The sequence below is a fragment of the Alternaria dauci genome, chromosome 6 (genome assembly GCF_042100115.1).
Source record: "Alternaria dauci strain A2016 chromosome 6, whole genome shotgun sequence".
Taxonomy (NCBI): domain Eukaryota; kingdom Fungi; phylum Ascomycota; class Dothideomycetes; order Pleosporales; family Pleosporaceae; genus Alternaria; species Alternaria dauci.
Window position 1 is genome coordinate 1,501,409 of NC_091277.1, and position 15,369 is coordinate 1,516,777.

The 15,369-nt window shown below is 54.9% G+C and overlaps 6 protein-coding genes across 6 annotated transcripts; 3 read left to right on the plus strand and 3 right to left on the minus strand.

The window, feature by feature from the left end:
* Nucleotides 1–255: 255 nt before the first annotated feature.
* ACET3X_006837 (uncharacterized protein) lies at nt 256–927 on the plus strand (the record flags this gene model as incomplete). Its single annotated transcript, XM_069453011.1, has 1 exon — nt 256–927. One exon carries the CDS (start codon nt 256–258, stop codon nt 925–927), a length of 672 nt encoding a protein of 223 aa, XP_069305605.1.
* Nucleotides 928–1,329: 402 nt separating this feature from the next.
* ACET3X_006838 (uncharacterized protein) lies at nt 1,330–2,720 on the minus strand (the record flags this gene model as incomplete). Its single annotated transcript, XM_069453012.1, has 3 exons — nt 1,330–2,487; nt 2,538–2,586; nt 2,653–2,720. 3 exons carry the CDS (start codon nt 2,718–2,720, stop codon nt 1,330–1,332), a joined length of 1,275 nt encoding a protein of 424 aa, XP_069305606.1.
* A 1,285-nt stretch (nt 2,721–4,005) lies between these two features.
* On the plus strand, nt 4,006–5,077 carry ACET3X_006839 (uncharacterized protein; the record flags this gene model as incomplete). The annotated part of the gene is made up of 2 exons (XM_069453013.1): nt 4,006–4,533; nt 4,586–5,077. The coding sequence occupies 2 exons, from the start codon at nt 4,006–4,008 to the stop codon at nt 5,075–5,077; spliced, it is 1,020 nt and encodes a 339-aa protein (XP_069305607.1).
* A 707-nt stretch (nt 5,078–5,784) lies between these two features.
* Nucleotides 5,785–6,726, plus strand: ACET3X_006840 (uncharacterized protein; the record flags this gene model as incomplete). Its single annotated transcript, XM_069453014.1, has 4 exons — nt 5,785–5,798; nt 5,864–5,918; nt 6,094–6,199; nt 6,320–6,726. The coding sequence occupies 4 exons, from the start codon at nt 5,785–5,787 to the stop codon at nt 6,724–6,726; spliced, it is 582 nt and encodes a 193-aa protein (XP_069305608.1).
* A 1,051-nt stretch (nt 6,727–7,777) lies between these two features.
* ACET3X_006841 (uncharacterized protein) lies at nt 7,778–11,161 on the minus strand (the record flags this gene model as incomplete). Its single annotated transcript, XM_069453015.1, has 3 exons — nt 7,778–9,408; nt 9,463–9,757; nt 9,809–11,161. 3 exons carry the CDS (start codon nt 11,159–11,161, stop codon nt 7,778–7,780), a joined length of 3,279 nt encoding a protein of 1,092 aa, XP_069305609.1.
* Nucleotides 11,162–13,459: 2,298 nt separating this feature from the next.
* On the minus strand, nt 13,460–15,209 carry ACET3X_006842 (uncharacterized protein; the record flags this gene model as incomplete). The annotated part of the gene is made up of 3 exons (XM_069453016.1): nt 13,460–14,196; nt 14,249–14,938; nt 14,990–15,209. 3 exons carry the CDS (start codon nt 15,207–15,209, stop codon nt 13,460–13,462), a joined length of 1,647 nt encoding a protein of 548 aa, XP_069305610.1.
* Between the last annotated feature and the right edge of the window lie 160 nt (nt 15,210–15,369).

Sequence of the window (15,369 nt, forward strand, 5' to 3'; positions counted from 1 at the left end):
AATGATGCTTGAGCATGTGCTCCCAATGCTCCTGCCCAGCACGGACAAGAAATGCCTATTCGGCCCAGCTGTGACGCCTCCAGGACGATCATGTGATACAGATTGCGGTATACTGTCTTGATGGAGGTTGATGCAGCACCATGGTGCGTATAAAGAGCCCTGTCGTCTTTTGCAAGCGCGGCTTTTCTTTTTCCTCAGGTCGCCTTCCTACATTTCTGACTTGGCTTCGTTGACCCTTGTGAATTGTGCTGCATCATGCGATTCTCTATTGCTCACATTGTTTTCCTCGCCTCTCTGGCATCCGCTCTTCCCCAGGCGCCAGGATGTGCGCCTCAAGAATCCTGTTTCCCGATAACGGCAGTTCGACGCGACATTCCTACACCGACACCAGAGCCCTCGCCCCATTGGCTACCAGAACCACCAGTGCGCCGTGTCAACGACGACAGAGCCATCCTGAACTCCCTAGCTGGCACCTATTCGCTGGTAAACACATCTAGCACACTCAATGGCGTCTCCATTCCGGATCTCCCCTATGGCGAAGCCCCGGTCGGCCTCCTCATCTATACAGCCACAGGCTTCATGAGCGCAACCATCACCGCCACTGAACCCGAGTTCCGGCCCAACCTCACCTTCCCTTACCAGGCCAATGACACAGACGCCGACTGGGCACAAGTTGGCAAGCACAGCATCGGGTACGCTGGACCTTTCCGTGTCAACGACGAGCTGCCGGCTACCGAGACGGAGGGCCAGATTTTCCATGGTCCGCTAACAGTGGCCAACGTGCCAACGTGGGTTGGTCAGAACCACAGGAGGAACTATACCGTTGTTGAGGTGGAAGAGGAGGGCACCGTGGTCAAGTATTTGAGGATTGGCAGTGAACGTGGTGGAGGATACCGTGGTGTGCTTTGGTGGAAGAAACTTGCTTGAGCATTCCATGTTGCACTTTTCCTACACTCATCAAAAGGCCATGTGACAAATTCATATAGCCCATGACTGTAAGAAGACTATGATGAATGAAGTTGGTTTTTCGACCTTTCTATGACTCTTTGTTCCTATGACACTGGTTAAAACTAGCTCTACACTAATAGTCGCCATGGCCCACTTAAGGAGGTATTCGCATATTTCAGCTCACCACTATCATGTCGAAAGGTAGTCCAGTATACCATGAAAGCAATACCTGCGGAGTGGCATATTTCATCTTGCCACGAAGAACCCGCCAGTACAGGAAGTTCATCGGGAAGGCGTGTACGCATCAAGTAGGCGCAAAATGTCAGCCAAGACCGGGTCTGGAATGACTTGTCCCGTTACATGGGAAGCATTTCGAGACGCCTAGTCATCCGACTTCATTTCCACGTCTTTTGCATCCTTTATTCCCTCCTTGGCCGTTGCATCTCCCTTGGGCTCTTTGTCGACAGTCTTGGTGTCGTTTGATTTGTCAGACCCGCCGTCTTTCATCTCCTGATCCTTGGCATCTGTGCCAGCGGGTACTTTGGGCTCGGGGCTCTTGTGATCAAGGCTCGGTCTGCCAATAGCTCCTTCGATGTTGAGTTTGCCCTGCTTTTGAGGGCCCGTGTCCTCCATGCCAATGACTTCTGGGCCTCTTGCATGCGGTGCTTCTTCCTCGCCCTCGACCGTCTCCATGATGGTAGTCCCACCTTCCATCTCACCAAACGTGGTTCTTGTTGGACTGGTGGTCATGCTGTGAGGGTTGTTGAGGACAATTCCCGCCTCTTGTTCTTGACGCAGCAGCTCGCCTTGGGTAACGGGCCCTGTAGACGGCAGTGTCTCACCATCGGGATGTGACGAAGCAATCTGAGCTACATTTGCGTTTGGAGATCCGGCTCGTTGGCTGCCGCTGAGCATTCCCACCGTCACCGTCTCTATGCGACCAGCACCGTTGGGACCGTCTACCATCTCGGTGCTCTCTGAAATCAGCTCACTCTGGCCGCGATTCTGCAGCCAAGGGATGGGTGTGAGTAGGGCGCCACCTAGTGCTTCGTCTGAACCCAAGGGCGCGGCCTGGGGAGTGGTGGACGTTGTGCCATTGAGCAGTCCGCCAGACGTAGGCAACACGGCTTGTGGAAGCGGAAAGATGGTGAGGGGCGAGGATACGGAGACGACTCGGTCGAGGGCGCGGAGGTAGGGCGGGAGGTATCGGTAGCGTTTCTTGGGCTCGAGGACGAGTTCGGCTAGGCGCTGGACGGTGTGAGGGGGATGTTTTGCAAAGTTTTTGGAGAGGGTGGAGCGGATTGACGAGTAGAAGGTGGTAATCTCTGGTGGCACACTTTGCGACGCTGTCGGGGCGGAAAAGGTGGGCACGGGCGGTCGCGGGGGTGTGGTCGGCGGTGCATTTTCCTTGTCGGTAGCATGCGAGTCTTGGCTCGATATAGCGTTGGACGTGTTGGGTCGCGAGGGGAGGTCGGTGGTGGTTGATGTGGTTGGTCGTTGGTTTGAATCTGCAGGCAGCTTGGGGAAATCGCCGACGATCTGGGAGAGTCAGAAGTGCGAACGGCTGAGGTTGATTGGTGTAGAGGTACCTCGTCAAGGCGATGCAAGATGTACTCGAGTGTCTTTGGCCATTCTGCTCTGTCGGCGGGCGCGTTAGAGGGAGTCTACGCATGATGGACATGTGTCGCGTGGTGGGGCACCTACGAGTCGAGAGCGCCGTCCTTGGCAGCTCTCTGCAGTATCGACTCTGCTGAGGACTCACCAGACGTCATGCCTGCAGCGCGTCGTGGTTGGTGATGGTGGTGGTGGTGACGGTGCGGTCAGAGGCCCGACTCGCGACACCGCTGCTTTTCGCGGGCCGACGACGGGAGCAGTCGAAACGGCGAGCCTGTGCACTACGCGTCCTTGATGATGTCAGAACTGGCGGTGTGATTGGCCGAAACAATTGACTGGAGCAGCTGTCGGTGTCGCGCGCAGCATGACGGTACGGTAGACTGTCGCCGTGGTAGTCCAAGGCCTGCGCCACAGGTGTGCGCGCTATAATTAGCGGTGGCTGGCCAATGGGGGCAGGCGACGCGGGCTGCTCAGCAATGCTGCTGGGGGCGGTGCCTGTGGGCTGTGGTTCGATGGGGAGCTGAAGCCAAGGACAGAGGGCTAATGAATGGGCTTGGATGCGGCTGCCGCGTGCCATCCCTTTCCAATACTTGTAGCCGGCCAAAGTGCACAACGTGCGTACTGTCTCTCTCTCACCCGTATTCCAATACCCACAGCAAAGTGGCATGCGAACACGCTCCAACTAGGTGCTCCCATTGCTGCCAGAGGTAAACACGGAGCAGCCAGCGGGTCTTACGGCGAGACCCCCTTCAGCCTTTCTCCACACCCGGCCGGGGCTCTCCCAGCACCAGCGCTACTTTGCGCACCAGGGCCTGGCACCTTCAGCATCCGCCTGCAGCACACCCATCATCTCCGCCTGCTCTTCCAACGACGACTTTCCACTCTCCACTCTGCCGCTCGCTACTTCTGTCGTCGACCATTAGCATTGCGCCCAACCTCCGACATCCCTCCATCGCTCGTCGTTCGCTCTGTTGCTTCTTCGGCCTCTCCGCATAGCCAAGATACTAGTTTCAGAGACGCGCGCTCTCCCTCTCTGAGTAGTCTCACTTCCCCGAACGCAGCGACTCCTCTGGTTTCAGCATTCTCCCACCGCCCACGCGCTGTCTCATCCATCCCGGCCGCCCTACAAACCCCAAAGAGCCGACACAGGTCGCACTCTGTCTGTGTCTGCGCCGCAAAAGCAAAACCCGCACAACCGCTCGTCTCTATATCCCCACGTTCCAGCCGCCCATCGCGGCTGCCACCATAGCCAAAATTACTCATCACGAGGCCCGCACATCCCTCCTAGGAGGCCAACCGCTCGACCAAAACTACGCGCCCTATCCCACCACGACGTATCCACCGACATACCCTCCGCAGCCCTTCGATACCCAGCCCGGGGGGTATCACCACCGCGAAGGCTTCCCCACCACCCTCCCACCCGTTGTACGACGCCCGCCGAGGATGTACATTCCCAACACGCGCTGGACCTGGGCTTTCATGCTCACGGCCATTTGCCAGGTCGGCATCGCCCTCGCCCTCGAGTCGTACGTCTTCAGCAAGTTCCAGAATGAGATCCATTTCGCTGCCGAAGGTGCTGGCGCAAACGAAACCCGCACTATTCCCACCTTCCTCGCCGTCTTCATGTTCGGCTACATCTACCAACTGTTCCTCACATGGGATGCTCTGCGCATGAAGAACACCATTCAGGTCATCGGACTTGTCATGTACAACATTGGCATCCTCGTCTATGCCGCCATCCAGTTTGACCAGATCAAGGACGCTGCCGACGACCTCAACACGCGCCGCTTCATTCCCAAGGAGTTCTGGGAGGACGTCAAGCCCTTGCTCGTCGCTCTGCCTGTCCTCATGGCTGCCGCTACCTTTACATTTGCTTTTGAGGCATGGAAGTTGTACGATGAGTTCGCCTGGACCATCTACAAGCGCATCAGTGCCGACACTAGACTGAAGAGGCGCTATCTGACCTACCAGGTACTACTCATCAAGCCTCTCATCCAAGCGCGCCCTACTGACCATGACATAGATTTACATCGCACTCCTCAAGTTTGACTTCTTCTTCTTCCTGGCCTTCACCGTACAGTTTCTCGTCGTCGTCAAAAACACAAAGACCGTCGAACTTATCCTCACCGCGGCCGCCCTCGTCATCACTTTTTTCCTTTTGTTCTTTGCCGCGTGGTGGGTCCGCCGCGAGTCTGTTGCCGGCATGGTCGGCATCATTGTCGTCTACTTCATCGCCTTGGGCTACTTCTTGTTCAAGCTCATCCGCATGTATGTTGCCGATGCCGATCGCCAGGAGGACTACAAGCCAGCCCGCAAGTCGCTGACCGCCTTTGCCATTCTCACAATCCTCCTTCTCATCATCACCATTGTGACAGCATGCTTGTGCACCCACAATTTCAACAAGGGCCTGAAGCCCCATGTCAACGACACGATTGTGCAGACCGACAAGACATACAACACAGAGATGCCGTCACTGAGCGGGCCTGCGCCATCTCAACGGATGGAAATCGACTAACCACCTTTTTCATACCACACCTACACAAAATTTACGACATGACTTCTTCGATACCTGCTTTCTGCGAGCATAGCTTGATCATACCCGGATGAGATCAGCGGGACTGGCGTTCTTTCATCTAGGGATTCTTTTTGGGCTATATGCGGAGATGTCAGGTTGAAGACGGGACGGATTGCAATGTGGCATCACGTACGACGAGTTATACCAACCCGCATTGATTGTTTTCTTTTTCTTCATTTAACGACCCTTTGTACAACAACTGTCGGTCCTTTTTGTAACTAGGTGTCTGATCATACTATACCCCACCATGAACAGACGAGCTCGGAACTGAATTGAATCTCATTATGAACCTTACTCCGTTTTTCCAATAGATCATGTCTATATTAAGTTGTGCACCTGAATAGCAAAACGCGCCTACCTGCATAAAGACTTGTGTTGACGGTCGAGACGCGAGTCGGAATCAAGGGGTACAAAGCTAAGCTCCCCGACCGCCATGTGCTGCGTGGACCCTGCTGCACTAACGACATCATAGGGTCCCGCAAGCTCACCAAACTATCTCGCTGGACTTGCTCGACTTTCTTTTTCTCACACACACGCTTCTCCACTCTTCCGCACTTTTTAAAGCGGTGTGTCGCTCACTCTCAGGCGCATATACACCTGTTGTCCATTCCAACCGCTGAGACGGTAAAAGTTTAATTACCGACAAAATGGCGTTTCGCTGGTGAGTAGGAGAGCGGTGCAAGGCCATGGTAGTTCAAGAGCAGATGATGCTGATACAAAAGATAGGTACCAGGCGAAGCTTAGGACTTCCCCCTACTTGACACAGAGTATCACTACGGCGGTATGCAGACTTTTTATTTCGAATTGCGATCCCTTATCCTCCTCCTCCCTGCGCAGCGCAATGCGACTCGATAAACGACCAGCGATTATGCCAACAAGCACCAAACACAAGGAGAGACGAGGCATTGAGCCATTGCAATTGCAGATTGACAAGGAACTGACATGGCGCGCACCAGGTACTCTTCGCAACCGGCGACACAATGGCACAACAGGGTGTAGAACGCCGTGGACTCGATAAGCACGATCTCGCACGTACAGGACGCATGGCCGCCTATGGAGGATGTACGTCTTAGCTCATTTTTTTCCCATTGAACCCCCTTATCGGTGCCCAAATCCCCAAATCCCCACATCCCCACTTTCTGATCATCATTTCCCGCCAAACTAACTAACCCTTTCCCCCAGGTATTTTCGGTCCCGCAGCAACCAAATGGTTCGACTTCCTCGTCAAGCGCGTAAACCTCAAATCTACAAACGGTACCATTGTGGCGCGCGTAGCCTGCGATCAGTTCCTCTTCGCGCCCTGCAACATGGCGCTCTTCCTGTCCACCATGGCCTACATGGAAGGAAACTCGCCTGTGCAGCGTCTCAAGGATGCGTACCTGCCCGGCTACCAGAAGAACTTGATGGTGTGGCCTTGGGTCCAGTTCACAAACTTCAAATACGTGCCCGCAGAGATGAGAGTGCTGGTTGTCAACGTCATCTCGTTGGGCTGGAATTGCTATCTGAGCTCGTTGAACTCGGCGGGCGGAACTAAGCCTAACCCTCCCGTGGGTAAGACCAAGGAGGGTGGTCAACTTCCTCCTTCATAGTCGTGCTTCTGCGATTCTGGTGGGCGATATGTGTGTGTGTCCTTGGTCAGTAGCGGAACTGCGACAGTTGCCGGGGTCTTTTCTTGTTCAATGTTGGTCATAGAATGGGACGATTGGATACCCTGGGCTATCGAGTCGGGTTGTATAGAAGGGGTTGCGTTCATTTAAGTCGGGTCGAATTCGATTGTTTCGGTAGAACAGTCTTGTTGTGATGCTTGGTTGTTGGTGGTGACCAAGTTCTGCTGTGCGTTAACAACAGGTTGCTGTGACTACTTCAAGTGACTGTCTACTGTACTTTCGAGGTAACAAACATGGTCCGTCATGTTACATCATATACTGTAGCATGATTTCCCTTTGTGCTTAGACGGCAGTCATAGAAAGCCAAAGCATCATGTTAGTATAAAACATGTTTTGCAAAACTGCGCGATTCAGCATTACTCCAGGCATCACAAGAGTAGTGCAATATCCCACACATCAAGCACAGTCGGCCTCTCACGCATACACAGTCAAATGATATCGAGCATTCCAACATATCAATTCCACTTTCCACCGCCGTCGCCCAAAGCCCTTGTATACTACACTACAACTACGACTACACCTGAAAAATCATCCTCAATCTCTTCCTACAAGACAGAAGGAGAGGGAGTTGAGAGAGTAAAGATTAACCTGGCAACGTAAAACCCAACAATCTTTCGTTGCCGATCCAATGGGAGTTGGGGGGAAAAAAAAAGGAAGGAAATAAAAACGCCTGCTAATGCAATAATTACCTCAGCATGCCGCACGCTGATGATGAACAAAACAAACAGAGCCGACATGTGCGTGAATATGTGGTATCCAGCAAGCACAATCAAGAACCAACAGAGAACAGGTTGTTATAGTGGGAAAAGAAAAGAGAGTGAAAAGAATGCGCCGGTATGCTCCCAAACACCACACCCAAGGTCAGACAACCAAATCGTTCCAAACACCCATCTGGCCCGGCCATCCGTCCTGCTGTGGTTCTTTCTCTTTCCAAAAACAATCTCTACGATCGTTCTTCTCCACGGCTGGCACACTATCGGCTGCTGGTTCTCTGCTTGCCCATGCGCCGGAAGAAGTCCATAACCTTCTTAGAGCTACCCGAGCTTCCCTTGTTACCCGTCCCTTGTTCGTCGTATGCGTCTGCAAAGCGCCTGCTCTTCTGTAGCACGCCCTTTCTCTGTTGCTGGTTCAACTCATCACCACCCATGCCTGCAGGGTAAGGGTTTGACGGTGTCCTTTGGCTGAACTGCTGTGACTGCGTCATATCGGCTTCTGAATCGTCGGTGGGATGGCGGTAGGGGCGGTTGCCTTGAGCAGATGGGTGGGCTCCCTGTGGGTTAGGGAACTTTTCGTCAAACTCGGGTTGTGAGTGGTTGTAACCAGCGAACTGGGTCTGGTTTGGTGGCGCCGAGGAGGGGCCAGCGGCGCTCGTGTTGGGCTGCCTTATCCTGGAATTGCTGTCATGCTGGCCGTCGTAGAAACCGGGCAGCTTGCTTCCTTGGGTGCTCTGACTAGGAGACCTGGATTCCGAACCGCGACCAAAAGCCATCCCGCCAGGGCGCGAGCTAGCGCGAGGACGAGCACTTGAGCCGCGTCGCTCGTGGGAGCCTTGGGCTGGCATACTTTCCCGCCCCGAAGAGAAGGTCTTCGAGAGCGAAGATGGAAGGAGTGAGAAGCGACGGCTACCTTTCGGGTTCTCGCCGGAGCCGCCTGTGTTCTTCCTAGAGAAACCAAAAGATGTGCGTCGACTAGATTCCATGCTCGCTCTGGGGCCAGCTGTCGAAGAAACTGCCTCATTAGACATGGGTCCGGCCATAGACGTGGGAGGGTAGCTCTTCTGCTTCTTCTCCTCGGGATAACCACCGTAAGATCCTGTAGATGTGAAGGACTCCTTGGGATCTTGGGTATAAGAAGGTTGGCGACCAGAAAACATGGACGTCATACGGCCAAGAGTTGAAGAAACCGTATTCGACCTTCTGTGACCACCAGCTCCACCGTGTGGCCCACCGACTTGTATGGACTGTACGCGCTGAGAGCTCGGTTGGCCAATGTTGGGAGGTTCCGCCGCATCAGAAGTCTCCTGCTGTGCGTAAGGAGCCGAGATTGAGTATTGTTTGCCCTTGGGCTGCGAGAAGCGTCCTTCTGCGGTGGTCTGGGCCACTGCCGCTACAGACGGCTGTCCGTAAGAGTTTCCTCGTGACGGTATTCTAGAGGCGTTTATGGCACCACTAGTAGATGGGCGCGTAGCTGATGGAGGTGCGTTGCCGAATGCAGTGTAATCGGAAACAGATCGTTGAGGCTCCTGTCTCCTGCTGTTCGAGTTGTAGGGTGCGCCAGACGAAGAACGAGGAGGTTTGGCGCTCGTAGCTGACTGGTATCCGTCCGTAGGAGGTACTTCGGCCTCTTTGCCGCGTGCCTTGGGGGTTGTTTCGACTGGAGGGGATGCCTCGCCGCGAGCGGTTTGCGACGATGGCGCAACATACTCGACTTGTACGGTTCGTCGCTTGGTATCGCGGGTAGTCTTTGGCTTTTCAGAGGGTGCCTGGTTGATCGCTTCGCGCTTCGTCTGGAGGCCGCCGGGCGCAGTCGATGCGGTATGTGGCTTTGCCGGTTCGCGAACGGAAGCACTTCTGGCGAGAGAGGGCTGCGGCTCGAATGTGTCTTCTGTTACTATGTTAGTAAATGCATGCCTGCCACCATGTGAATGTGTAAGCTTACTCGTATAGACTGACGCCTGCTGAGCATCGGCCGCGTTGGTGTTGCTTGAAGTGATGAAGCCGACAACGTGCGCGTAGTCAGCCAACCAGCTGTGACGCGCCACCTCAAACAAGTCCGCTCGCTTACGCGGGTCCGGTACAAGGATGCGTTTCAGCAAGTCTCTCGCGTGTGGTGTGACATATTCGGGGAAGGTCAACGGCGTGGATACGATGTACTTGTAAAGCAGGTTGATGTTGTCACCCTCGGGGTTCGCTGGATCGTCATCGAAAGGCAGGTAGCCAGCCAACATGGCATACTGCGTGAGGTTAGAATGTGTACGTGTAAACATGTGCTTGGATAAGCTTACCAAAATAACACCACAACTCCAGACATCCACTTTGCGTCCGGTGTAAAGTGAGTCACTGACAACCAACTCGGGCGCAGCGTAGCAGGGGCTTCCGCAACTAGTCTGCATGAGATCCCCTCTTCGGGCTGCGTCGGTTCCTTCCAACCCCAATGATCTTATGTAGTCCTTGTCTCCAAGTCTGTACTCAATCTCTTCGCTGAGCTCGTCGTTGGGATCGAAGGTGTTTGCGAAACCGAAATCGGTGATGATGATGTTCTTGTTGCGGTCGAGCAGCAGGTTCTCGAGCTTCAAATCTCGATGCACGATACCCTTGCGGTGAAGGTATCCAACACCAGATATGAGCTGTGAGAATAGCTTCCTTGCCGGGCCGTCCTTCAAGTAGCGATGGTTTAAAATGTAGTCGAATAATTCTCCGCCTGAAGCGTATTCCAGAATGATGCCGATGTGACGCTCCGTCTCAACCATCTCGTGCAGGCGCACGATGTTGGGGTGGTCCAAGCCGCGTAGGATGTGGATTTCGCGGTAGATCTTCTGCAGACGGTTCGAGTTGCTCCCGAGCGTCTCGCGCCGTATGAGCTTGATGGCAACTTCGACCGAACTGTCTCGCTTCCAGCCCATCTTGACCTTGCCAAACTCACCCTCGCCGAGCGTCTGGCCGAGGATGTAGTTTCCAAACTTGGATCGCTTCGCGTTTTCAGACTTGGAGTGGTCCTGTCTGCTCTTCGCTCCGACTGTAGCGCCGCCACGGCCGCCATCGTCGACACCCTCGCTGCCAACCAGACTGAGTCCCGTGATGGGAGTAAGATCAGCGCCAGAGGTCACGGGAGGGCCATCTCCTTGGCGTGCTTGTGCACGGGCGATGTCGTCCTGGGTGTCGGAGACAACGATACGGTTGATGACGGCGCTCTCCTCGCGCGGCAAGCTGGTCCCTACAGGCGTCTGGCCAATGGCTGTGGCGGAGCGACTGTGGCCAGGCTGGGCTCTGGTCGAGCCGGCCGGCTGTCGTGAGCTGGGGCTGTCCTTTTCTCGCCGACGTGACTCTTCGCGTGGCCGGGCGGGTTGTGATGAAGTCGATGCCGTGTTGGGGGAGCGGTGCGACGAAGTCCTGGGGGGCGGCATAGGGCCGCTGCCGTTGGTGGTGGATGTGGTAGTAGTAGTAGTAGTAGCAGCAGCAGCAGCAGTGGCGGTCGTGTTGTTCATCTGAGGCGGCGTGTTTGGGGTCGCGCCATTACTGGGTCGTCGCGATGTCGGTCGGCGAGCGGTAGCGGGCGAAGCTGCTGCGGGCGAGGATTGCTGTGTTTGTTGATAGTACTGCTGCGGACCGTGCGGCGGCTGCGATGCCACTGCAGCCATAATTATGTGGAGATGCGACGTGCAGAAGGAATTGCAGCAGCACGGCGAACGGGCTGGCCGACTATGTTATCGGTCCTAAGCTGCGCTGGCAGTATTTGTGGGCGCGGAACGTCAACTGGCGGTGTTGAGCTGTCGAATGGGCGAAGGCGGGGAGGGGAGGTGCTCCTAGTTCCCGCCGAATCTCCAGACAGCTGCAGGTGGGTGCAACTGGCCTGACCGGAGCTTTTGGCGGTGCGGTGTGCTTGAACGTCTCTGCAATTCAGAGACGGGCGCGGCGGACGTGGGCGAGGGCGTGGGCCTAGGCGGCGCGCGACGACACTCGACTACGCCGGCGTCTTGGGCGCGGTCAGAGGGCACAACACGAGGGATTGCTGGCGCGATAGGGCAGACGGCTTCACATGCGCGTGGGCAGCGAGCGTGCAGGTGGTGATGGAGCGTGGCAGTGTGCACGAAAGTCGGCCGTCGGGGACAAGGCAACTCTGCTACCTCCCGGAGACAGCGCGTGCGGCTATCCAACGGTCGCGGCGATGTGCAGCTCGACTGGGACGTGTTTGATTGACGTGAGTGGAGAGAAGAGAAGGCGCGGCTGAGGTTGGTCTTGACGGCAATTTCGGTAAAGGCTGTGGCTTGGGAAAGGAGGCAGATGCACATCATCGACATGGGCCCGGCATAAACCAGCCCGCCAAAGCAATGACTCTGCTCTGCCAGATGCGATGCTGGGTTAACGACGTGGTTATCCACATGGGCCGTCAAATTGCACCTAGCGACACCCAGCCAGGCTCTCCCGGCGCCTGCTCCAACACAACACGACACGCCCGACCGACGCCCTCAGGCACGCGCTGTCGTCGCCCTCGCAAAGCGCCCGTCCTGGATGCCTCTGCTCGAATAGGCGTAGCAGCCATGCGTCGTTGTTTCACACAGCACCGACCCGGCACGCGTAAATTGCCTGTTATGCGCCCGCCCGCCATGTGCGCAGGTGCTGTCAACTTGGGCAGGTCCTCGATATAGATATGTCGGGCTCCTTGAATGTCGCTTCATCTCACGCACATGCATGATCCATTCCCATCGTGCCCTTCCCTTGACCCATTCACCCGCGCCTTCAGTCTGCTGATGACTTTGGCTGGCGCATGGCCCGCCTGCCGCAGCGACGCGTCGAGCAAAAAGCAACATGGTAAACATCAACAACAATCTGGGAACTCAACCACTGCTGGCGCTGACAGTTATGACGCGCCATCTGACATGCGCGCACCAAGGACATGCACGCCTCTAGCCTTCACAGACACAAGTTCGCGACAAGACGCCCACGCTATAACAAAGGCTTGCCCTGCATTCCTGGTCTTTGTACGCCTCGGTAGCACGTCCAATCACAGGCGACTGCCCAGGCTGCCCCTCGATGCATTTGCCTACTGCACCTCTCAGGGTGAGGCTAGATAGACTTTTCCAAAAACCCCTAAGTTGCGCCGTCTGCTCTGTACAATTCTCCCCTTTGGGCCAGCGTTAGGCCAGTCTCCGGAGATTACACGTTGGTGCCTCGATCGCCCTTGCCGTGCAACCAGCGGACCCACCTTCCCGCTAGCACCGTTGCTCGACTCTTGCGCCATCTCCAGATGCTCTCGCTGGCCCTCGCTCTGCCAATACGAGCCCCCACTGCGCGACCTTGACGTCACATTGTGGAAATAGTTGCGCGAAACCTTCATCTCCTTTCCACCGCCCTACGGCCCATCTTGCGGAGCATTTCTCCAGATTGCAACGGTCACGTCCCGATCGCATGGATCCGCTGTTCACTTTGGGCACATCCAAATCCATCTTTTTTTCCTAACCTCGCTTCGAGTTTGATCACATTTCGCTGTAAGCTCTAGATCCTACATTTGTAAGCCATGATCCAGTTGAACAAAACGACGAGACGGTATTGAGAAACTACCGCTCCCAAGGCTGTCATAGAGGGACATCAAGATGCCGAAGTGACGGAAGTGACCGGATACGATATGGTTTGAAAGCGACAAATCAATGTCACAAGCTTCACCTTGGACGGCAAGACAACGGACGAGAAAGATGCTTCCAGATCACCGATACGGAAGCCCTGAAACCTCTGATGACATCTCTTCATTAAAACCTTATTAAGCGGGCAGTCCGCTAACACTATCCATATATAGCCAGCACGCCATAGAAGGGAAAAATCAAACACCCTACTAGGCACCTACAGGAGAGTAATTTATCTTCCTTTGTAGAGTAATACTCTACCTAGGCGACTACAGGGGTGGCGTTCGATTCTTCCATTCTATGGCGTGCCAGATCTCCTTAGATCTTGATCTCGTTCGGAAGACTAACCTCTAAGATGTCAACACCCTTCTGCAGCTCACTCTTGCTAGGCATCTTGTTCCTGCGCATCAGTTCTGCTGCTTGGGTCATGTACGGATCCTTCATCATACTCGCGACGGCAACGACAGTCTCGCCCTTGGTGTAGTATGCGACAAACGACGGCTTCTCCGGCTCGCCTTGCAGGATCACGTCGTCGTAGCCGTTGACTGTGTTACCGCAGTATCGCAGCTGCGAACCCAATGCAGACCAGAAGACAGGGATGAACGGCTTGGCTTTGGATCCCGGACTGTTAATGGTATTGGCCACTGAGCGACCGGCGTTTTGTGCGACATTCCAATGTTCTATCCGGACTGGTTTGCCGTCGCCTCCTGGGCCGTGGTAGGGGTATGTTGCAATGTCACCGATAGCGTAGGTATCCGTCAGGCCGTTAACCTCAAACGACTCGTTCGTCTTCAAGGATCCGTCCTTCTCAAGCGTAACACTTGGGTTATCCTTGAGGTACTCAGTCGCAGGTGCAACACCGACACCTTCGATAACAAGATCGGCCTCAAGTACCGTTCCGTCCTTTAGATGTACGGCACCGACTTTGGACGAATCACTCTTCGACGCCGACGCCTTCTCAACGCTCGCGCCCATCTTGAACTTGACGCCATTCTTCTCAAGAAGACCGCGGAAGATAGCGCCAACCTTCTTCCCCATTACGCGCTCCATTGGCTCTGCAGTACGATGAGTCTGGACTCAAACACACACAAAACATGCTTGACTTACCCTCCTCCATGCCAATAATGGTGACATCGTTCTTCATGCTGGCGAGGCAGTTTCCAACCTCCATGCCGATGAATGAGCTACCAACCACCACGACCTTCTTGCCGTTCTCGCCAACGGCTTTGAGAATGTTCTGTGCGTCAGGTAGAGTTCGAAGGAGGAAGACGTTGCCCAGGTCGCCCTTCAGACCCTCGAGCGGGAGCCACCTTGGTGTACCGCCAGTGGCCAATACCAGCTTGGAGTATTCGTAGTCCTTTCCAGACTTGGTGGAGACCTTCTTGCTTGAGAAGTCTACGCTCTTCGCCTCGTCTTCAATAATGTCAATCGACGCATCCTTGTAGAACTCCTTCGATCTCCATGCCGCCTTTGAGATATCGGCCAACAGCGCCTTTGACAACTTGGTTCGGTCGATGGGCTGGTAGCCTTCTTTGGAGATTACGGTAATCTTGCCATTGTACCCGCCGCCTCGAAGCCCTTCAATGGCACCAAGTGTGCCCGAGCCACCTCCAATGACCAGCACCTTGTCCTCGCTCACAGACGAGCACTTGATATTCAGAAACTTCCTGTTGTTCTTCAATGCTTCTTCTGTGGTCTTGACGTATACGGCGCCGTCCTTTTCGACTACTTCGTATTTCGCAATAGGGTCGAGCGCGGGTGCGTCTTCTACATCTCCGGTCGAGACCTTGAAGCAGGCTGCAAAGCGTTAGTCTCAATGGCACAGCATTCAAAACAATTGAAACGTACCTCCGTGCCATGGGCATGTCAGGCGACCCTCTGGTGTCAACACACCCTTCACCAAAGGAGCTCCGTAATGTGTGCAGGTTGAACTTGTGGCATGGACTTGATCCTGTACCTTCAAAAGAAGGACCTTTCCTCCCTCAACACCCTCAACCTCAACCTCCTTCTTCTCTCCATTCTTCATTTCCAAGGAAGTGACATCCTTGAGCTTGAATTCCTGAGCCATGCCCGTGGTCGTTGATGTAAACGGGGCTCTTTGTAAGCGGCTAGTTGGGCTGAATTGAAGCTTGAGTGGGGTTCGCAGAGGTCGCAGAATTCGTAGTAACTGCATTAATGTGTGCAAAGGAAGGTGAGAGGTGAAGGAGCTGTCTATGAGCGCGACTGCT